The sequence below is a fragment of the Emydura macquarii genome, unplaced genomic scaffold (genome assembly GCF_026122565.2).
Source record: "Emydura macquarii macquarii isolate MOO-44397 ecotype Brisbane River unplaced genomic scaffold, CSIRO-AGI_Emac_v2 contig_3122, whole genome shotgun sequence".
Classification (NCBI taxonomy): domain Eukaryota; kingdom Metazoa; phylum Chordata; order Testudines; family Chelidae; genus Emydura; species Emydura macquarii.
Genome location: NW_027133259.1, coordinates 1940001 through 1957933, shown reverse-complemented (window position 1 = coordinate 1957933; position 17933 = coordinate 1940001). Strand labels below are relative to the sequence as shown.

The 17933-nt window shown below is 44.5% G+C and overlaps 1 protein-coding gene across 1 annotated transcript in view; it reads left to right on the top strand.

Annotated features, from left to right (window-relative positions):
* The first annotated feature begins 15657 nt into the window (after positions 1–15657).
* The window catches only part of LRP6 (LDL receptor related protein 6), a 154683-nt gene continuing 152407 nt past the window's right edge, over positions 15658–17933 (top strand). Inside the window, exon 1 of the mRNA XM_067531046.1 lies at positions 15658–16051. Coding sequence (XP_067387147.1) covers positions 15997–16051 — 55 coding nt within the window. The 5' untranslated portion in view covers positions 15658–15996. The remainder of the gene's footprint in view (positions 16052–17933) is intronic.

Below are 17933 nucleotides of genomic sequence, written 5' to 3'. Positions count from 1 at the left end.
AATTCATTGTGTTGAGGCAAGACCAGCTTTCCATGCTGGTTAAGTCTGAAAATGTTTTAATTGTAAATGAGGTAACACCTGAGATTATGATAAATGACAGACAGTAGAGGGAGAACAGTATCTCAATTTTAACAGCTTCCTTTGTGCAGGCGACAGCACTTCATCTGCAATCAGTTTACTTTTCCACTGTTTATGGGAGTCTCTTACCAGGGAATGGGGAAAATGTGTTTGTGAAATGATAAATATAGTCAGAAGGACATGGGAGTAGCAGTAATGCCTGAAACTACTTCTAACTTCCTTCTTAAACTGACTGACTAGATCTGAAGTAGACTATGTTCCTTTTAAAAGGACAGTCAGTATTTGTAGGAAGTCTTGAATGTGGTCCATGTCAGCAGACCTTGTTAATACATGATATTTGTTTAGTCTAATAATAATAATCCCTATTTGCATATCTCTTAGTACCAGACAATTTATTCATATACCCTGCTGTGGAAAGAGCTTAGCTTTTACTGGCTGGGCCAGAAGGAGGCTAATTTTTAGTTCACTTGCTGGAGCTGCTGTCTAAGGCCATGGATATCCCAGTGTGAGTCTCAACTATAGAAAGGAGGCAGGTAGGGAGGGGTGTTCATTGGTATAGTCCATGAAGGAAGCTGCTAGTTGGCAGACCCAGCACGCATCATCCAGAGCTGGCTCTGGCTGAAGTGCTTGGTTAATATAACTGAAAATACAAACTTAAAACGTTGCATCTAAACGAGATTGTGAACAGACGTTTGCAAACAGCAGAAACATGGAAATGAGCTGCATGTTTGCAGTGACCCATTTGGGAAGGAAACTGAATTGAAATTTGAGCTACAAGAAGTGGAACAAGTTACTTTAAAAATTCTTAGTTTTTTAGAAAAAAAACCCTCACAATCTACCAGATTAGTTTTCTGGAATTAATTAATTCCAGGTACAAAAGAGAAGACATTAGATAACTTGTAGGGATCATTCTTCTATTTCTATAGCGTTTTGAAGCTACATGTGAACACTAGAGGGCAATATCAGTTTATTAAATAGAGTTTAAATAGTTCAATAAATTGAAAAATGTTAATACTTCAAGGGTGAGAGAGGATTTGCTTTAACCACATTTTAATTGCATAAATAACTTAAGCTGCTTAGTAATATGCATTTTTCAGACTTATACTTAATTTATTTTCCTGGATATCAGAAAGAATAAATGTAGCTGTAAAAAAAATCCATTATATTTATGTTGTGCTTTCCAGCATCTATTTTTATTAACTACTTTATTTTCGCACTGCATGCTCAGAAAATATGGCATATGCCCCTCACTTCTTGCTATGAAATTGCTAAACTGCAACACACTTCACTAGACTGTTCAAAGAATGAACAGTTCAGGTAGCCGTGGAAGTCAGTGAGAAAATAAGGTGGGTTTCTCTACATTAATTTTAATACAGGAAAACAATACCAGAGCCAGATGCAGAGTTACCATCAATCAATATGACCTGATAATCTGTGTACTTCTGGGACTCCTTAGAACATCTCAGATTGTGTTGCATGCAGCACAAGGCCAAAAACTGATTAACTTGAATCACACCAGTAATGTAGTAATTACCCTAGCCTCCAGGAGTGTTTCACATTGGGGTTTTTTTTTTATTATGCAGAACATACATAAAATATGTAAAAAAAAAAATCAAGTTATATAGACTGGCACACACAGATGTTGTAGGTTACCATATAAAAAGGCAAATAGAAAACCTAGCTGTGTGATAACCAATGCAAACAATCACGAAAAGAAAATTATGCTCCAGATCTGCTTGGGGGCAGGGAAACCACACTTCAAACTATCGGGAGTTCAATATTGTATGTTTTCATGGGCTTGCAATTCAGCTGCTCATAATTCCTGTCTGACCTTATGCCCAGTATGAAACCTTGGTACTTTAGCAGTCTTGCTGTGTAATAAGAACCTTCCAATCACCAGTTGAAGAGGAGTGTAGAATGACATGGAAAGGCGATCAGACAATTCCATCTTGACTCACTTCCTTTTTCTCTACTTTATAATTTTGAGCTTGATGCAAACACCAGATATCAGTGACATAAAGGATTTTTTTCCCCCCAACTAGAAAGAAATAATGATGGTATTAACACACCAGCATGCCTGCCGTTGGTGGTACCTCTTAGAGCACGGACTAAAAGGCCTTTCGAGCCACTTCTGTGATCATGGCACTGCCAGGTTGGTGGACAAATTCTGGTTACTCTTCCTTGCGTTTTTCATCTCCCAGTTTGTAGCCAGTTGCTCTGGAAAAACCAGCACTTGTCATCTCCCCAAAAGTCTGCACCTACCTTGAAAGGCATGGCTCTCTATATGCAAGTTTATTTGTGTTGCATGTGTTGTGGTGTTGGTCTCCCACTGCATTGTCTTCTGTCCACGTTCTTGGGACATACCTAAAGTTCTTTCTAGACCCCTCCTTTTCCACCTTCAGGACGTCATTGTCCATAGAAAATCTGTAGCTCACCCTTGAGAAAGGGAGCGTTTTTTAGCATATGTAATTCATAAGGATATTCATATGCAGGCCATAAATTCAGATGTAGCCACCCATCACAATGGCCACTACTGTGTTCTTCATTTATAATCTGGGTTAAATATTCTTTTCCAGTTCCAGTACAGCTATAATTTACTGCAGTGATTCTCAACCTTTTTTTATTTGCAGACTCCTGAAAAATTTCCAATGGAGGTGCGGACCCCTTTGGAAATCTTAGACATAGTCTGCGGACCCCTGGGGTCTGCAGACCACAGGTTGAAAACCACTGTTCTATGGTAATGACAACCTTTTGTGAACCACTTAGACATAGTCTGCAGACCCCCAGGGGTCCGCAGACCACAAGTTGAGAACCACTGATGTATTATTCTCTGTAAAATAGTATACTCTATTGGTTCAGTGAGAGAGAAGATTTACAGCTAGCAAGTTAAAACCACTTGCTTTGCTTCTTTCCTTCTTTAACCCTTTGTGATGCCATTGACTTCACTGGCATTACCCCATATTTACACTAGTGTAAATGAGTAGGTAGTCAGGCCCAGCGTGAACATACAGCACGATACTTTGCTCACCCACCTTTTTTTTTCATTTTATTCATAGAAAATTGACAACTGCATCTGATTAACAGAAAAACATCCCTAAATAGTTATTGAACTCAGTATTTCCTTAAATGAAATGAGCAATAAAATAAAATATTTGCTGTTCAGCGCAAATTGAAGGGATTGTGGGCTAGACTGTGTAACCCAGACTTGCATCAGCAAGCATTTAGTCATGCATAGTCCCATTGAAGGCAACTGTGTTAAGGTTAGATACTTCTTAATAGGTCTGGGATGAGACATGCCTACGTACTCTGTTTAACCCAATTGAAAGATCTGTTGAAATTGGCACAAAAAGACATTTGTTGTTAGGTGAGTCTAGAGTCATTCCCAGATTTATTTTGTCTCTACAGAAACTACTGACTGCCTGATTTTTAGCAGCTTGAGAGTGGTATCCTTAATGTTAGTGAGCAACCAAAGATGCAGTCTGCCTCTGTCAAATACAGATCATCCCTCTATGCAATTTTGATACCTGCTACTTCACTGGGGTGCCTGATCTGAATCTAGTGTCATATTGAAGAGTAACAGGGGAAAGGAGCAGCTTTTTTCTGTGCTTCTTCCAACTATGTTTTGTTGAGTGAATTCTTTGAGGGACACTATCTAAACTTGTAAATCATGCATTTTATTATGTTTTTCAATGCCTTCTAACTAACTACTTTCACACACTCAAAAGGTTTTATGACCTGTTCTGGGGTTAAAGAGGTGTTAGAATAATTTTCATTTAGGGCATTCCTGCTTCAGTGAAGATAGTCGGTATGTGTGTTTTGAGTGAGTTTTCCTGGTTTCTCTTTCTAATGGGCCTATTCTTCCCCTCTACATCCAGCTCCCATTGACACTAATTCAATTCTCTTCTTCCATCACTAGCAGTTAAGGATGAGCTGGCCCTTTCGTTCAAATGGCCATGTGCTGCTGTGTCTTTGCATATGCATCTTCCGTTTATGTCAGTAGGAGTTCCACGAGCAGATAATTCATGGCCTTAAAACAAGTCCCTCCACTGAGTGTCATATCTTTCAAAACAATTGCCTTAAGGGAGGATATGACTTCTTATCCCAGAGGTGACATTTTTGGAAGTCTCCAAAGACTATCTGCCCAACTGTTTCTGATTTTCCAACTATGGCAGTGTTTCTCTTGTTTTGTTTCACAACAGGACATAAATAGTTCAGATGCGTTTTATTTTTTCGTACGCAGATAACTCAATCACTGTTTCTGGAAAAAGTTCAGATTTGCCACATGCTATATGTCACCCTTATTCAGGACTATTTGTTTTGGAAAAGGTCAAAAATAATTGGCTGTGAAGTATAGTTATAATGGCCAAATCTTGTTTGAACCTGAATTTGTCTCAAATTCAGCTCAGCTGTAAATTTTCCTTCTTGTTCTTTGTATGGCACTCCCTATTTCATCAGTTTAATCACTGATTAGGGGCACATTCGCCCCTCTTTTCCTGTGCTGGACTCCCACTGTTGTCCATAGGAATTCTGCGCAGTAAATGGCAGTTCTGTGCAGGGAAAGGGGTGTTTGTGCAGGGGGGCTGGAACTATTTTTATAATGGGGGTGCTGAAACCCATTGAACCAAACAGTAAACCTTGTATATAATGGAAACCACTTCAAGCCCCTCTAATTCCAGCACGTGTGTGTGAATACGCCCTTAATTTGTGTTTGATATTCTTTTTATGGGTCTGTCATGTTCTGGCTATTGGTACAGACTGTACCAAAAGGGAAGAAGGACTTGGATCACAGGGCTCTAAAATGTAGGTCTTCTGAGATGGCTTGTATAAGTTATGTTTGATGAAGATAGTTAGTGGATAATTCACACGTGTGGGGCAAGGGGCAATGCTATAAGACGCTGAGCACCTTCCACTCCCACTAAAGTCAATGGGCTATAAGGGTGTTTTGCATCTCAAGAATTGTGCTCATCATTTTCATGTCCCCATGCATTTGCAGCCAAACTCTGGGCTCAGTGAAATTAAAAAAGAAGAGTTCCATTGACTTCAATGGACGTCAGTGTCCCTTCTTAGCAGTGGTATGTCACTTCGGACCTCAAATGTTTTATGTGCATTTAAGTACCGATAATGCAATTGTTCAAGAGAGATACTTACCAGCTGCACAGTAGGTATGTAAATGTTGCACTGACCGTGCCGCGCTGATGGGACGCTAAACCAGACTGGTGACAATAGCTGGGTCTGTAACTGCATAGGCTGCCAATACAATGATCACCCAGTCAGGAAGACCAGATATAGAAAAAGGAAGCAAGCACGTGCCTTAATATTTTGTAATGAAAGCAAGTGGGGAGTATATGATATAGGTGTATGTAGGAGTAGGCAAGGGCCAGTGACCAAATAAAATAGATTCTGTGTGACATTTCACTCATAATGTCTTTTCTCTAATAAAAAGAATCTGGGCCTGAGCCTCCCATTGGTTTTTAACATCATCCCATGGAATTTGGCACTTTTTTGGCATAACAAGTTAATGATTTATTGCCACAACGTGCCATAGGAAGCCCATTGCCTCATTAACAATTCTGGCAGTTTAAAGTGCCAAGATTCATAAACCATAAATGCGTATGTGCCTCTAAATCTGTGCTGCTTTTTTCTTTTGGAGCTTTACTTTAAAAAAAGGTTTGGTGGGAAAAATAGCATTTTAAATGTATTGTTCAAAGAAAAGATCTCTTAATATGCCAAGATTAAACGGGGATTTTGTTCCGTGTAAGCTCTTTTCAGATCATTTTAAAGGTATTAGATTTTTCACAATTGAAGTAAGGAAAAATTAGTACAAGTTGCATTAACAGAAAAGCCCCGACACTGGAAAACGCATTGGAAGGGCTTTACAAGTCAAGGCTATTCAGGCACAACTCACTGTCTTTTGAATTACAAGGACTCATGTGACCCAGTACTATTTATGGGCTGGAGGGAGAGGGACAGAACGGATGTTCTTGCTGTAATAATGTATTTTTCCTTAAAAGAAGAAAACAAAATCTATTTATTCCAAAACTGAATGCACCAATGCTATATTTATACCTTTACAGCATGTGAGACTTATAATTAATATATTTTGGGATCTCTTTCAGTGTCTCCTATGTTACTTGTCTTTGTTTTATTCCCAGCTGTACTTGAACAGTCTTCATCAGTGCCCAGGACTGCAAGGAAATTATTCAAAGTAACTAATGGACATGGGAAAACAGCAAATGAGTCTTCAGCCGTATATAATTGCCTCTCCCGCCCTCTCATCTCCCAAAGAATGAGTTACAGGCCGTAAAACGGTGGAAATCATTATATACACAATCAGTGCAAACATAAGGGCCCTGATTAATTCCTGTTGTAAGCAGTTGTAACTGCTTTTGAAGTCAATGTGTCAGCTTATGCCAAGGCTAAATTTGTGTCTAACTTTTTGCTGTCCTCTGTCTACAATGTCGGATTTCCCTTGTGGCATGGAAGAGGCATAGGTGGTTACGGTACATCCTGCACTTAACACTACTGCCAACTGAGAGGGAAAAATGCAGCATTCAGTTTCATTTCACTCAGCCTCACCAAGTAGCATGGTTCTGATGCAGAAATCAATAGAAGGCTTGTAGAATAAGAGACAAAGGCCCAAAGTTATGGGTAAACACTGGGGAAGAAAAGAGAAAGTACAGAATTCACTGCTATCAATTAAATAGGGGGTTTCATTCGTTCCACTCTGTCAAGATGTGGGCAAAAGTAATTTTAAACTTTTATCTTTATTATCAGCATTTTGACTATGTGCTCTTCAGTGAAAGCAGAATAAACAAGTTTTAAGGAATTTGCCTTAATGGAACAAATATGAGGTGGCATATATACAGCCACAATGTACACACAAGCATTTTATGTATCTAAGATAAACTGGGGACATATGTTTCCTATAAGTTGCCCTTACAGGACTTGGGTCACACCAAAATAAATAAAATAAAAACCTATTGAGTTCAGTGGTGGCAACTGAGCATTGCCAAGTGTATAAACTTAGTTTACACAAATCCCTCTTAATGCTCTTGGGGTTCATTGAGAATGCATCATAGTTTTTTCTTTGATTTTTATCACTGGATAGAGCACTGAGCTGAGGAAGATCTTGGTCTCTCTTTAAATATGAAGGGCTCCAGCATCTTCTCTTCATTGTGATCCTGCCTCACAATCTAAGCAGAGATGGACTGTTTGAGATGTCAGGCACTGCAGGGAATGGTGTTGGTGAACCAGTAGGGAGCACCCTTTCCTCTGGTGAATCTGTACAGAACCAATGACTCTGCTTAGTTTTAGGGGGTGCTATAGTGCTACCCTATAGCTGTAGAATGGATGTAGAAAGCCAAGCCCTTGATGAGAAACTGTCACCGAGAATCTCATAGTGTAAGGTGTTGGTCCTGGTGTCCTGGCTGAATTCCAGTTTGAGTGATTATGTTCCGATTAGCTACATTTGAATTGAATAAAGTATTTCTCTTTTTCTTGTCCTAAACAAGAGTGTTGCTGTGCACTGTTAACTATGGCATTTCGTCCCAGAAGTGGCTGTGTTTCTAGAGTTAGATAAGACATTCCCTGGTACAGCTTGTGTTTCTGAGCCCTGGTCCACACTCACCTGGCGATTCGGCGGCAGTCAATGGGAGTTACGCAAACTACACCGAGTAGCTTGCGTAAGTCACGTCGACTGCTGTGCTTCCCTTCTGCGCGCTGTCTACACCGCTGTGCTACTTGATGGGCTGGTTTTACTCAGTCGACTTCCTGATCGATTGAGCGGGTCTACACTGACCGCTCAATCGATCCGGAAAGATTGATCTGGCAGTGGTGAATTTGCCACCGTCAGTATAGACATGGCCTTAGTATTTAAGGCACACCAGGATTGAAAGCCGCTATATGAAAGCTGTTGTGTGTTTAACTACTCTTTGAAATGGTGACCTCCCTTCCCTAACCATAGCCATAAACTTCAGTCACCAATCCCTGTAACTAGAATAGTGTGAACAACATGTATACTGTTTTACCAATAGCTAATTCTTACGCTTCAAAGGATGCAATACAATGCTTATTCGGTAAATACTGCGGATGTGTATTGCAAAATATGGAACTCCATAAAAGTGTTCTGAAAAGGATTTTAAAATTGTTGTTGCTTTAAAATGCACGCATATTATGCTTAATGGGGCCCATATGCTGACTGTTTTTGGAAGTTTTTAGCAAACTAAAACAAAACAATGTTTTAGTGCATGTCAGTGTGAAATGGGATCCCTTTGAAAAGGATGGCTTAGCTCATCAACGCAACAATAAAGTACTTAAACATACAAAAACTGTAAGGTTCCCAAACGACTTTTTCTTAATTTAGCTTTGAAATATAGCCATGGCCAACATTAATAAAGGAACTATTGGGCCTGTGCTGTGGGTAGTGTAAATCTAGGATCAGAATCCTGCATGGGGGGAGCTGAAAGCATTACAATGAAAGCATGCTCTGAGGGTGGGGGGCAGAGAATTTTCAACCTTCAGAGTTAGAGGAGGAGGGGAAGGGAGCAGTGGGACCCGGGGGTGAGGGGGGTGGGGTGAGAGCAGAAAAATCTCATGATCCAGCCAGGCCACCATTACAAACATGCTCCCCCAGCTGCAAGTAAGGTGGTGGGCAAGTCCTCGAAGGTTTTCATCGTTACCCTCAGGGTATCCCTGTAGAATTTCTACTGAAGAGGCTTAGATAACTATAGGGCTGTGGGCTCAGGCACTGACCAAGCTGCTGCTTTAGGTTGAGTGCTTGACTGTGGGAGCTTGTGGTCTGGTTATCTGGAGATGCAAATAGATGCTTAGTCCTCATCCTGAGTAGCCTGCAGCCTCTTCTGGTGATGGGGAAGGGTAAAAAAGAATAGAGACTGGGGAAAAAATAAGATGCGAATGAAAAGGACCTTCAAGTCCCCTTTTCCCATACGATCTGCCACAAAGCAGGTTCTGTGGATGATGAAGGGAACAGTTATTTGTATTGCTGTGTAATGGGCCCATCTGGTAACAGCAGTGGCACTGATGGGCTCTGGAGAGAAATGCTTCTGGTTTTTCCCATCTCAAGGTTGATTTGAAGAAGAGAGGAGATGAGGAGGATTGCTCTGAGAGGATCTCTGAGGATCACGGGTGGAGGTGATGTCTCAGGGTATGTCTATACTGTGGAGTGAAGTCGATTTAATTTAAATTGACCTTCACCTGCTGAGCTGCAGAATTCGGAGGAGCACAATCACACCATGCTTATTGCGTCCCCACCATCCGCGCTTACGTTGGCAATCAAAGCAGTGCACTGTGGGTAGCTATCCCACAGTGCAACTACCCACAGGGACGTTTGGGAAGGTTGTTGTCCTCCCATGATGCAATGTCCTCCCTCCACCGCCCTTCTTGTTCCAGTCCAAACAAACAGACGATCGCCATTTTTTCAAACCCTTCACTCTCTGCCATGCACATGCTGTTGCCTGAGGGCAATGGAGCCCGCTCAGCTCTGCACTATTATTGTGAGCATCATGAACACCTCATGATTTATTCTGCAGTATTTTCAGGGGTGAGACAGGAGCCGTGTGCTGAAAATTGCAGTGTTACAGAGGCCACCTTGCTACAAGCCATAAAACAAAACAATTCCCGTTTGCTGCAGGCTGTCACACACCATCGGCAGTTGGTGGAGCACCGCTTCTGGTTCCAGGAAACAAGCAGTGATGGGTGGGATCGCATTGTTATGAAGGTGTGGGAAGATGAGCAGTGGCTGCCAAACTTTTGAATGCGAAAGGCCACTTTCTTTGAACTTTGCGGAGAGCTGCCCCCAGCCCTGAAACGCGTGAATACTCGCTTGAGACCTGCTCTGCCAGTTGAGAAGAGAGTGGCCATCGCTCTGTGGAAGCTAGCAATGCCAGACTGCTATTGGTCAGTTGGAAATCAATACGGAGTCGGTAAATCCACCATGGGATTAGCTGTGATACAAGTGTGCTGGACCATTAATAGACTTCTGCTAAGAAGGGTAGTGATTTTGGGAAATGTGGAGGACATAGTGGAAGGCTTTTCCACAATGGGGTTCCCAAACTGTGGGGGGCCATAGATGGCACACACATCCTTATCTTAGCCCCAGACCACCTTGCCACAGAGTACATAAATCAAAAGTGATATTTCCAAGTGGTGTTGCGAGCCATTGTGGATCACAGGGGATGCTTCACCGACATCAGTGTGGGGTGGTCTGGAAAGGTGCATGACGTGCATTTTTAGAAACTCGGGTCTGTTCAAAAAGATGCAGGCAGGCACTTTCTTTCCTGACCAAAAAATAAATATTGGCGATGTTGAAATGCCAGTAGTGATCCTGGGGGATCCTGTCTACCCTTTGCTCCTCTGGCTAATGAAGCTGTACGCCGGGCACCTGCACAGCGACAAGGAGTGTTTTAATAATAGGCTCAGCAAGTGCAGAATGGTGGTGGAATGTGCATTTGGATGTTTAAAGGCGCACTGATGCAGTTTGCTCACTAGGTTAGACCTCAGTGAAAAAAACATTCCAATAGTTACCTTCTGTGTGCTCCATAATGTCTATGAGACAAAGCTGGAGAAGTTCCCATTGGGTTGGGTTGTGGAGGCAGATAGGCTGGCTGCAAATTTTGAGCAGCCAGATGCCACTGCAATGCTTACAGCCAAACGTGGAGTGCTGAGCCTTAGAGAAGCATTGAAAAACTGCTTTTGCAACGAGACAGAACAGTAATTTGCGTCGCTTATCCGTGCTGTGCTTTCACTTCGCATCCCTACCCATCCTCCACCAATCCAGTTCCCCCCTTCTCTCTCACCCACCGTTCCAGTTCCCCCCCCACCTTCCCCTTCCCTTTATTCCCTTCTTATCAATAAATACACAGTAATGGATTGTGAAGCACTACGTTTCCTCCCCCAACCTTACACCTTCCCCAACCAACAGTGCAGCGGAGTGTGAATGTGCAGAGCAGTCGCAACAGAGCATTTTGGGATACCTCCCGGAGGCCAATGACGTCGATTTACATTGCGCTCTGCCTACACTGATGCTCATTCGACTCACAATTCGACTTCAGTGCTACGCCACTTCTGGAGGTGGTTTTATTAAGTTGAATTTTACAGCGATTTAGGTCGGCGGAACTGACAGGCCAGTGGAGATGCATACTTTATGTGGTCGACAGAAGCCGCATTCCATCAACCTTCATTATCGGTTTAGACCAGGCCTTAGAAATAAAAAAAAACAAAATGTTCTCTCTCTCAATCCAAGGAAATCTATTTGTGAGCTTCTTATTTCCTGTTGAAGGCACCTCCCCATGGCATGGGAGAGAAGAAGGTGAAGGACAAAATGTCTCCCATTAACGTTGACCCTAATTATGGAAAAGATAATGTAGCCCCATTTTACCTGCTTGTTGAAGTAGCGGCACTTTAAAGAGCCATTTCACTTCAGAAGAGAGCCTCATGGCAAATATCTTCTGATAGATTTATCATGAAGTGATGATGACTGCACTTATACTTGAACTGGGGTTGGGGAGGATAAACATTAAACAGTGAGTTTAGGGCTTGTGAAATGTGTCAGACTTACAGTGCTGAAAGCGAGAGCTCTCCGTGTAGGCAATGAGCAGCTATAACACATGCAACAGCCTTCCCTACCTAACGATCCGATCCCCCAAACTACTGTGCCTCAGCCTTGCCCTTATAGGCCACTTCTAGGGGCGAGCTAGAGTCTTGGGGTGGAATCTTGGCCCCATTGAAGTGGCTGGGAGTTTTGCCATTGACTTCAATGAGGCAGGATTTCACGCTCAGTGCCTATTGAATTCTTAGCTTCATTGACACAGTCAGCAAAGAAATCAGTTCTGATGGTGGTTTCTGTGATGTGGTAGCCACAAATTCATTTGCTGAGTAGCCATAATCTATTAACTGCTTTTAATCACTACTGACTTGGGCCCCAGTTCTACAAAGGATCCCACTGACTTCTTCGTGTCTTGTGTCAGTTTAAAAGCTTGCTAGCCTAGACCGATCTCTTTGCAGGATTGGGGTCTTGGATAGTTTTTGAATCTATGACCCAGAGATTCTACTTTGAGGCAGTGATTCAATATTAATTAACATAAGAAGTCCCTATTACAATTCAAAATGTATCCTCTTCATTCCCATTTATTTTATTCTTATTCTGAGCTCAAATCGAGTAACATACTATAGATAGTATGATAAACATCCAAACATAAGTGAAATCATTTGTCTCACCGACTTCCTTTTGTGGTCTATCTGAAAAACTAGTTTTTGTGTTTATGAATTGCAAATTAAACTGAGACGGTGCCTCTGGTTTTTGTTTTTTTTTAATTGTCTTTGCACTGTTGTAGTAGCCATGTTGGTCCCAGGATATGAGACAGACAAGGTTGGTTAGCCAATATCTTTTACCAGACCCGCTTCTGTTGGTGGAAGGGACAAGTTTTTGAGCTTCACAGAGCTCTTCCTGAAGAAGAGAGAAACCATGTCACTTTCACCAACAGATTTTACCTCACTTACCTTTCCTTTCTTATATTGTCCTGGTACTATTGCATCTAGAATATTGCACACAGTTCTGGTCTCTATATTATGAGAAGAAAAATGCAAGAGACGGAGTAGGTTCAGAATAGGACTAGATATGGTAGTATTGATGAAAACAGATTGAAGGCTCTGATTTGATACACACTGTGGGAAAAGGGGGCTAAACTGAGATAGGGAAGCCAATAACGTTCATTAAATACCTTCAAGGAAATCATACCAGGAAAGGAAAAGACTTGCATTACAATGACATGGTGAAGGGAGGGAATGCTGTAATGTTCTAATGCTACAAATAAAACTAGCCTGGACAGCAGGGAAGATGTCTTTGAGCGTGAGAGCAATTAGGCAGGGGATCAGACTCCCAAGAGAGGTAGTCGAGATAGTGGAGTTTCACCAGTGAAAGATTAGATAAGGACACTAAAAGGTATAATGGAAGGAAATGTGTTGCATGCTTCAAGAGGTCAGGCTTGATAGCTCTCAGGTAGAGTTCCAAAGGGGTAGCCGTGTTAGTCTGTATACAGCAAAAACAATGAGAGTTCTGTAGCACTTTAAAGACTAACAAATTTAATTTCTGCAGGCATAAGCTTTTGTGGACTGATGAAGTTACAGCCCACGAAAGCTTATGCCTGCAGAAATTAAAAATTTTTCTCAGGTAGAGGTTTTTTTCAGCCCCCACGTTATGAGATTATGGTAGGGAATTCATCACAGATTCTACATACTTGTTTTAACAAGCTAATCACTGTCATACAACACTGATTTTACAATTTACGTTATATTGTAAAATTATAGTCGTCATTTTTCTGGACCAGCTTAATTCCCCTGCAGGCTCTTGCTTCAATTAACTATCCTGACTAGATCTGGATTAAGGCAATTCAGTGCCTAGATACACCATGACATGGGCCCCCTGTAGTCCCATCCTCCAACTGGAGTGGCAGAAGCAAGGGAGGCCAGGTTTCCTAGCAGAGAGGCAGGGAGAGCAACATGAGGCTTCCTTATCTCCCCAGGAAAGAGGATGTGACTGGCACAAGGTTTTGAGCTCTCCTGTAGATATACAGACTACCAATTTTTTTCTTTAAATTAGTCACCAGAACCTTAAGTAGAGTCTCAATAAATTTCCAAGTCAGAAAAAAACAAACACACACAAACAAAACAAAACAATACAAAACAAACAAACAGGGCCCCCCTCTCCAAGTCCTAGATATACAGGGGACCTCCCAATATTTACACTGGCAGCCGGGGGAATCAACTTGGTGGCTGGTCTGCACAAAGAGTCCACCCCACCACTGGATGCAGAGTTGGTGAGGTCCCGCAAAACACTGGGTCTTGAAGTTCCCTCACCATTGGGATGAATGAGGCAGTGCATCTCTCTCAGAGCTGTTGTTCCAGGCTGCCTGCAGATGCGGGCAGATATTATTACTTTGGTTACACGCCTGTTTACATTTTCAAACTTTCCTTTGCAACCATAAGGACTAGAAACTTACAATGCATTTTCTTTTCTTTTTTCTTTTCCTTTTCTTTTAATGAAAGCTGAGATTCTGATGTAATCGCATGACTCAAGAAGCTGGTGCCTTAGGCAAGGGTCTATTAGCCCTATACCCTAGTCTGTCTCCGGACTGACATCTTACTATAAATGATCACCAGGAAAGAACAAAGTAAACTATGAAATTAAAAGGGTTATTTTTCCTGTGTTTGCAGTAGATCTGAGAATAATATACCCTTTACATTTAATATGGTATTCTCTCAACTTCTGCCCTAAGCTGTTGCGTGTTATGTCTGTGTGCTATTAAACAGCTGCTGCATTCCTTGGTAGGCAAAGTGCTATGGGTGTCTCTTAGTAGAAATCATTAAGTGGCATTTGTAGAGTGGATGAAAGAAGCTAGGTAAATGCAAGAAAACTTTCATTTACTGTTTCCAAGTAGGAAGGAGCAAAATGTGTAGGGGAATAACCTTTTTTTAAAAGCTTCTAAGAGTGCATGACCAAATATTGAAAAATCTCTGTATAGTAGTTGACAGAGGAAGGGGTGTGTTTAAGTGGCTATCCTTTGGGAAATCATTGTTTGACTACGAAACGTTGACGGCTTGTTTTGTGTGTTTGCTTTCTCTTTATTTTTGTTCAAAACTGGTTACAACATTGGATTCAGCGAAGGGGGCAACAAAAACCCCAATGACTTGTTTTGGGAAATGACCAATTACACAGCACACGTTCTGTGAACAAGAATAACTAATATCCTTGCACTGGGACAGATTAAAACAAAACAGCTGCTCGGCTGGCTGTGGATCGCAGCTTCCCAGGGATCCCCAGACCGCGGTACCGCACGAGCCAGCCACCCCCGGGGGCTGCCGAGTCCGGCAGGAGAAGCTGAGAGCGGACCGGTCACTGTCGAAACACCGACATTATCCCGGCCGCTCGCCGGGCAGGGCAGGGCAGGGCAGGGCAGGGCAGGGCAGGGCAGGGCAGGGGGTCAGCCGGTCTGCGTGTGCACGGGGTGTGCGTGTGCACGGTCTGCGTGTGCACCGGTGTGCCCGCGGCGGCTGGGGAAGAGAGGGGGCCGTGCACACGCACAGGGGCAGGCTGGCCCTTCTGCGGCTCTGCCCGGCCTCTCCCCCTCTGCGGGCCGGGGCCGGGGCCGGGCTTTGCTCCCCCTGCCGCAGCGCAGCGGAGCGGTGCGGGTGTGCGCGGAGCGGTGCGTTTCCTTTGTGCTGCTGCTGCTCTGCGGCTGAAAGTAGGCCCGGCTCGCCCCGGTCCAGTGGCGGTCGACATCCGCGTCAGCACCCCGCCCCCCCCCCAAAAAAAAGACGAGGGAGGCGGAGAAGGAAAATAGTCCCCTTGGAATGCGAGGGGGCCGCATCGCCTCGCCCCGCCCCTCCCCCCGCTCCTGCTGAGGGGACGGGGCCCCTGCGGAGCGCTGCCCGGCCCGGCCCGGCTCGGCTCGCCCTGCCCACCTCCGGCGGGGCGGGCTTTGTGCGCGGGGGGCGGGCGCTGCGTGTGGGTGTCGGGGAGCCGCCGTGCCGGGGAGGGAAGGACGGACGGACGGACGGACTGACGTGAGGAGGCGGAGGCGGCTGAGCGGGCGGGGCGTGTATCCCTGCGCCCGCAGTGTGGCGGCGGCGGCGGAGGAGGCGGCGGCGAGGCCGGCCGAGGCGGCCGGGAGTGGCTGGCTGGCGGGTGACTGCGCGGCGCCGCCGGCGGCATGGCGGGCGGCCTTGGCTCCGCCGCGGCAGCGGGGCCCGTAGGCGCCTGCTAGAGCCGCACAGCGCGGGGGGCCGGCCGGTGACCCCCGCCACGCTCCGCCGGGAAGTATGAGCTGCCGGCCCGCCGGCCGCCGCCGCTGCTGCTCGGCCCCGCCCGCGCCGCCGCCCCGCCGGTGAGCGCCGCCAGGGACCATGGGGCCCGCGCTCCGCAGCCTGCTCCTCTGCAGCCTCTGCGCCCTGCTGCGAGGTGAGCCGGGCCGGGCCGGGCCGGGGTCGGGGCCATCTTCGGGGGGGAGGCGAAGCCAGGCCTGGCGGCCGGCCGGGGAGCGGAGCGGAGAGGGGCAGCGCTCCGTGCCGCGCCGCGCAGCCAGCCCCGCTCTCCCCACGCCCGCCCCGCCCCGCCGCGCTCACCCGGGCCGATGTGCCGGGTTTGGGGCTGGGGGCGGCGGGGTGGCTCGAGTTCTGTCTGTCCGGCCCGCGGGCTCGTCCCAGCGCGGGGCTGTGGTCGCGAACTCGAAGCAGAGCACGACAACGCTGGGGTGGGTGTTGTGTTGTGTTGTGTTGGTCCCGTCCCCCCCCCGCCCATCCAGTCGGGAGAATGCCTGGAGACAGATTCAGCCCTGTAGGCTTCTCGGGAAAGAGTGTCTGTAACGCACTGGTGTGTGACCGAATGTTGCACACACACACCGGCATGGTGTTGACGAGACGACACCGTTGGCAAGGACTACCACACTCGCTGGGTCTGTGTTAGGGCCTCTCTGGGACTGGAGAGAAGTTTGTGTTTGAGATGCTGGTTGTCTTGAATGTTGTGATACTTGGCTAAGGTAAGCTGGACGAATGCTGTGCTTTTCAAACGAGGCATTCAAAATGCAGAGTGGATAAATAGCATATGAAAAGCACTGAAGGCCATAATATAAAATTTAATTTCCCCCTTTCCTCAATTTCAAAGAAATTAACGGAAGGTTTTGTATGCTGTACATTTGTTTACAGTAATGATTTCTACTTGTCTAAAATCTTCTGTTTGGGGAGGGGGAGACCTGTGTTTATATCCATCATGTACTGTCCTTTTCCATAGTTAATGAGGGAACGGGTTCTGTGATATATCAGAAAAAAGCACTCACATTTTGATTTAAAAATTGGCCTGCAACCATTAATTTGTTTTGATGGGATCTTGGGGGAAGGGGATTTGGATTGGAGGAAGAGCTTGATAGCCAGTTTCTCACTGCTCTGGAAGAGGAAAGATTCTTCTTCCCTCTCTCCCACCCCCTCTTCTGTGCATCTGTTTGCCACATTGCACTCTGTTGGAGAAATGGAAGTACATTTATTTAGATAGGCTATGTAACGTTTCATACTCCACTTGTGGTTGTAAAGTTCGATTAAGTAACTGGATCTCAGTTTTCTGATGATAATAATAATGTTTTCTGAGCAATACACTTTATTATTTAATAACCATACATTTCCTTAATAAAAATTCATTGAGCATTGTAATTGTTGCCTTAAACCTGATGATCTTCTGTTTTTTTCCTTAAATTGCAAATGGAGAAAAGGTTCAAAAGTCACTGGGATATTGGCACCCTGACTGTCATTTTTCAAAATCAATCAGCTCATAGTTATATATGCTTTGCAATTCTTCACAGACCCGCTGACGCTTTGTTGGAAACGCTAAAAGACATTCAACCATTCTGGATTGCCATTTTTTCCCTCTCTTCTCTTCATCTTTTGCTGAGGATATTTGCATCAAAACGGCATCTTTGTTTCTTTAGAGTTCATCTGCCTCTGTTGTTTGTTTCCCCCACCTGAAATCATAATCTTCTATCCGTGACATTACGGCAATTAATTGTTACTTCAGGTAGGGATAAGCAGCAGGAGCAGCTGAACTCTGAAGAAACAAAGATCAAATTTTTATGCATATTCTTTTGTAAAAAAGAAACATACATGATATGTAAGCAGAATTGGTTCCGAATAGAATGTGTTCAATTTCCGGGAGGTGTCAGCAGCCCTTTAATGAGGCAAAAGCAGGCAGTGCCTGCATAGAACATTGCCAGAAGTAAGACTACATTTTTACCAAGTAAGGGTGAAGATTTTTGTGCATATATTTACTTCTTGGTTTGTGACTTTGGTGCTGTGAA